Source organism: Tupaia chinensis, unplaced genomic scaffold (genome assembly GCF_000334495.1).
Source record: "Tupaia chinensis unplaced genomic scaffold, TupChi_1.0 Scaffold000492_1, whole genome shotgun sequence".
In the NCBI taxonomy this organism is placed as follows: Eukaryota; Metazoa; Chordata; class Mammalia; order Scandentia; family Tupaiidae; genus Tupaia; species Tupaia belangeri.
In genome coordinates, this window is record NW_006160004.1 from 445,997 (window position 1) to 451,088 (window position 5,092).

General features: G+C 47.5%; 1 protein-coding gene across 1 annotated transcript; it reads left to right on the top strand.

The window, feature by feature from the left end:
- The first annotated feature begins 1,522 nt into the window (after positions 1-1,522).
- On the top strand, positions 1,523-4,018 carry TFF1 (trefoil factor 1). Its single transcript, XM_006156364.2, has 3 exons — positions 1,523-1,632; positions 3,230-3,382; positions 3,814-4,018. The coding sequence occupies exons 1-3, from the start codon at positions 1,557-1,559 to the stop codon at positions 3,828-3,830; spliced, it is 246 nt and encodes an 81-aa protein (XP_006156426.1). The 5' UTR covers positions 1,523-1,556; the 3' UTR covers positions 3,831-4,018.
- The last annotated feature ends 1,074 nt before the right edge of the window (positions 4,019-5,092 follow it).

The following is a 5,092-nucleotide window of genomic DNA, read 5'->3' on the forward strand; positions in this document are numbered from 1 at the left end:
CCTTTTTTTTAAATTGCCAGAGGATCCATGTGCTTGAGAGAGAGAGAAGGGAGAGGGAGAGAGAGAGAGAAAGAGAAAGAAACACCCCTGAATGGGATGTGGTCACACTACAATCTCTTCTCTTCCATTTTCCCAACCTGTCAGGATTTTGGGCATGCATGTATACCCCATGTGTTCTTCAAGCCACTGGGGCAGAGAGTTGAACCACAGGTCCATCACGTGGTATCCAGCTCCCTTAGCCTCTAGGCCATGGAGCTGGCCCAGTAATCACAACCTATTACCTGAAAGTGAGTCCATGATTTCCAAAGACTGGATCTTGTGCTCAACATCTCCAAGGCTAGGAGCAGAAAGGTAGGGTGACAGTCTCCATCCTGTGTACTTGTGTAACCCTTAGCCATTCTTTTCCTGGATTCTAACCAGTGACTCACGTTCACTTTATACTTTTGATGTGCACCTTTATATATCATTTCATTATTAAAAGGACTCCACTGTAAAAGGAAAAATTAAAAAGCCAAAAAATTCATTTCAATAAATATTTAATTTTATTAAATAATAACTAAACTCCTTTGATTGGATGCTAGAAGCTTGCCACATTTCTAAAAGAATTATTTCATTTTTATTTAATTTATTCATTCATTTATTTTAATTTGACCAGAGAGAGACACACACAGAGAGAGATATAGAGAGAGGGGAAATGAGAAAACAAGCCTCCAGGTCTGGGACTTGAACCATGGTCAGCCATGTGGGAGTGTCCAGTGCTGCCTTAACCACCATGCCACCTGCTGGTCCCCCGCTTGTCACATTTTTAACGTTAGTGCTCACTGGTAGGGGGACCTGGACAGGGTTTCTTTCTTGTTAAGAGATCTCAGCATACTTTGCTTAATTCAAATTTGCCGTGGAGGTTTCAACTAACCTAATGGGAAAAAAAATACAGTTTGGGGGTCCTAGTTTCCTCAGAGAAGGGCCAAAGGGATACAAGTTATAATTTCCCTCCTCATCTTGTCCAACTGCAGCTGCCCCCATCTAGACCTGGCTTGTCAAAATTATCACATGCCTATTTTGAATAGTCAAGGCCAGGTGGCCAGGTCCCACCAGCTCCTTCTCCCTCCCCTGAACTACCATGGTGGGGACCCTGTAAACCACCTTTGACATAACCATACCTTTCCTGGCCATCTCTAGCTATGAATCAGTTCTCCTGGGTGTAACGTTTATATTGCAGGAGGGTCTCACTGATATGAATGACCTAGATTAAGGCCACTGCAAAGAGACTCCCACTGGATAAGAGTGGGACTGTCTGCATCTCTAGTCCTCTGCTGGAATGACTACACAGCACATTTCCCTCTATCAGCAAACGCATTGATTTGTCTTGACCAGGCTTAGGAAACACCTTTGAATCAGTGGAGATTACTCAGAATGGGTTGTGTGACTCTCCTTAGGCAAATGTTGTCGAATATTCTTTAAGCAAATACAGCCTGCAGTATAAAATCCAGGACTCAGACAGATTCTCATGCCTGACTCGTGATCTTCTTGAGAGCGGAGAGAAGGTCAAGGCCACCATGGAGTACAAGGCACTCTGTGTCCTGGTCCTGGTCTTTGCACTGGCCCTTGGCACCTGGGCCCAGGACCAGACAGGTAAGCCCTCCTCTTTCCTGGTAGGGGCAGGGTTCAGCCAGGCTGAAGCTAACCTCTGCTGGGAGCCATCATTGTACTCTGCTTATTTCTAAACATTTATTTCATGCCAGTCACTGTGAGGCTCTAGGAAGATGTCCCACTTATCAGGAAAGGCACAGGCAGGTGAGGAACGTTGGCCAGTGGCATGGTCTACAGAGAGCCTTGAGAAAGGCTTCCCGTGTTCAGTCACTGTTACCCAGGATTGACACCAGAATATCATGCTACCCTGAGAGTCATCTCTCAAAGAGGAATCGTGGCCAGGGTGTACAAACCCAGCACTTCTAAATGCCCATACCAACATGTGGACCTCCCGAGGCCCACACAGACATGCCTAAATTCCTGTCCATGATGGGCCTCCTACAGCCTGGCCTGCTACAAAGTGCTAAATAGATGCTATCTGTTATCTCTAGATAGTTTTAAGGCAAGAGGGAATAGGAGAAAGAGTTTTATTTCTTTTTTAATTTATTACTTACTATTTATTTATATTTTACTAAAGGGCATGTATACTCTCTGCAGCCAGACAGAGAGAGACATAGAGGGAAAGTGAGACATTATCCCCCAAATTGGCCACGCCTCAATCCCTTCTCTTCCATTCTTCTCTTGGGATTTTGAGCATGCATACACATGCACCTGCTGAGTTTTTCAAGCCATTGGGTCTGGGACTTGAACCTTACAGTCAGCCATTTGGGATACAGTACCTTAACCACCACACCACTTGATGGACCAAGAAAGGGTTTTCTAATCAAGGGTTGAGGTGAAGGGAGCAAAGAGTGGTCTCCATATACATTTGGGCACCTTCGTCCTCCTTTTCTCCCAGGCTGAACCATCCCCTGTCCCAGCCTTCAGTCTGGCCCTTTCCAGACCACTCACACCCACCTTCTCTACCTCACCTGCATATGCACTTGCACCTCCCTGAGCATACTCAGCTCTCTCTTCCTGGCCTCTGGACATACTCTATCTGCTTGGACCACTCATTGCCTTGTCCTCACCGAAGAACCTCCTCCTCCTGGGAGCCCCTCCTGTTCTGTTCAGCCTGGTGAACACTGGCTTCTTCTGGGAGCTCCCCTTGCCACTGTGCCTGCCCTCAGCTCACAGGATGACTAGGTTGTGCTGTCTTGTCCATTTTCTTAGCTTTCTCCTCCATTAGACGTCATCTTTTAACAACATTTTTATTTTGAATTTCTGGGTCCCTGTCCTCAGGCACAGTGCCTGGCTTTTGCTGTGGAAGTTCTTGCTTCTAGCGTATCTGGATGGTGTTCAGCAAATATTCATTTATTGAGTGAATAAACTTCAGTAATCTTTGTTGAAATTAATGAATGGACAAGTTATCTAGGTAGGTGCGAAGTTGATGAGCCCCAGGCACTCTGCATTTTCCCTGAGCTGAAGTGTTTCTATATCAGGAAGTGAGGCCCTCTCTCTCTTTTGTGACCTGGGTCTGCATCAGCCTCGCCAGGTTGCTGCAGAGCTCAGAGGGGAAGGAAGCAGGGTAGGAATGTGGATGGAAATGTCGACCCACTCACTCTTGACTTCCCTTTGCCTCTTGTCCATATACTTTTAGTGACATGCACCATCGCCCCCCGGGAGAGACAAAACTGTGGCTATCCCGGTGTCACGCCCTCAGAGTGTAAAAGCAAAGGCTGCTGCTTCGATGACACAGTTCCTCGGGTTCCATGGTGCTTCCAGCCTGCACTCGTCAACACCCCTGAAGATGGTATGGGCATTTAAAACACTGCCAGTCTGGACATCTAGAAGTAATGAGAGAAAACCATGTGGGGCAGGGCCCCGGATTGGCATAGCTGTGCTTTTACCCAGAGCTGTGGCCTTGGGGTGGTGGGAAGAGCATTGATAAATCAGATGGAGTCCTGGTCCGGGCTATGGAGGATGGGTCGCAAGGCTGGTGAGGGGGCCTTTTTTCCCCCTACCTTTTCCTCACATTTCTAACCAAAAGCCCGTGAAGACTCCTTCTCGGAGAGACTTACTAGCTTGCTTGGGGTAGGAGAAGAAGAAGAAATGGCAATTAAAATTCTAAGACAGTTCGTGTTTCCTAAGAATTTTCCTGTTGATACTGTGAAATCTCTGTAGCTGTTTAAGAGTGAAAGAAAATACTTGGCCTCATGAATGCATCTCTTCTCCCCCCTTTAGAAGAGTGTCCGTTTTAGCTGCTCTTCCCTGGGATCAGCCTGTGTGATGACTGGATCGTCCTCTGCAGGGTGGCCCTGGAGCCTGGCCACGACTCTGGGCAGAGCTGCGGACACCTGCTGCACCTGTGCCGTGGGTCCTGTGCTGCATCACTGCTCTGGTTTTCAGTACTCAAAACTAGCCTAAACATTAAAAGAGATGAAAGTTGTTCTGTGCTTTTCGCTCTTTCTAAAAATATAAACTACTTTCCTTCCTTTGAAAGTGAAATGTGGTATTTTCACTTCTGGTTTGTACATTAGCTAGGGCTATCTAAGTTAAGGTGAGGTGTGGAGAGGGGGTGACAGAGAGAAGGCCGGCAGTGACTCTGCTTGTGTGGTCCACGTGGTCTCTGTTAGCGCTCGACATTGATGCACAAAGACTTTAGACTCCAGGCTCCTGTGACATAGCAAACTCTTCAAGAAGCCAGCCTAAGCCATGTCCATGTCAAACCATGGAACTAGACGCCAAACTCTAACAGCATCCTTTAAGTAGTCACTGTGGGTGCCCTTACTGCCAGGTAATACCAATTTTCTTTCATCTCCTTTACTTCCTCCAGTGGAAACTAGCTTAGGAGATGAAACTCATAATGAAATGTCTGAACGTGTTGATAATAAAGACCACAGAGGATGGCATGAACTGAAGTCTCCAGGGCTCCGCACCTCCAACCTGAATGAACTAGGCAAGGCAGAAGCCAAAACGTCACCTTGTTAATAATGCAGGCAAGATGGTTTACTTTCCTTGATTGCAGCATATCTGATCTTACGATCTCTGCATGTTAGTTAGAGGCAAACACAAACTAAGATGGAAGGAAACAGAGCCAACTGGAGCTGTCACCTAGGCCCTGGAATTAAACAGACTATCCCCCACCCTCCATGGTCAGGCAAGGCAAGGTAGCTCTAGGGGAAGAGCCTGAGTGGCAGCACGCAAGGCCTTGTTGAGGATGAGGAAGGGTGCCCCTCCCTGGGCAGTCATTCCCGCTAAATGAAGTAAGCCAGCTGGACCAAACGCACCCTCCTGCAGCCCCGGCCAGGTACCCCTGTGTTGGGCACAGCCGCACAACTGTATGGGGTTGGGGAGTCCCAGAAGCACTGGGAAACTTCCGCTCTCTGCAGCCAACTGCTTTCCAAGAGGTAGAAGGTGGTATCGAGGTGTGTGGGACCAGTTCTTTCGAAATTAACCAGTCAGGTAAATCATTCCCCTGACCCTTGGCCCCAGGGTAAGCAAGTTCAGAGGCATGAGAGGC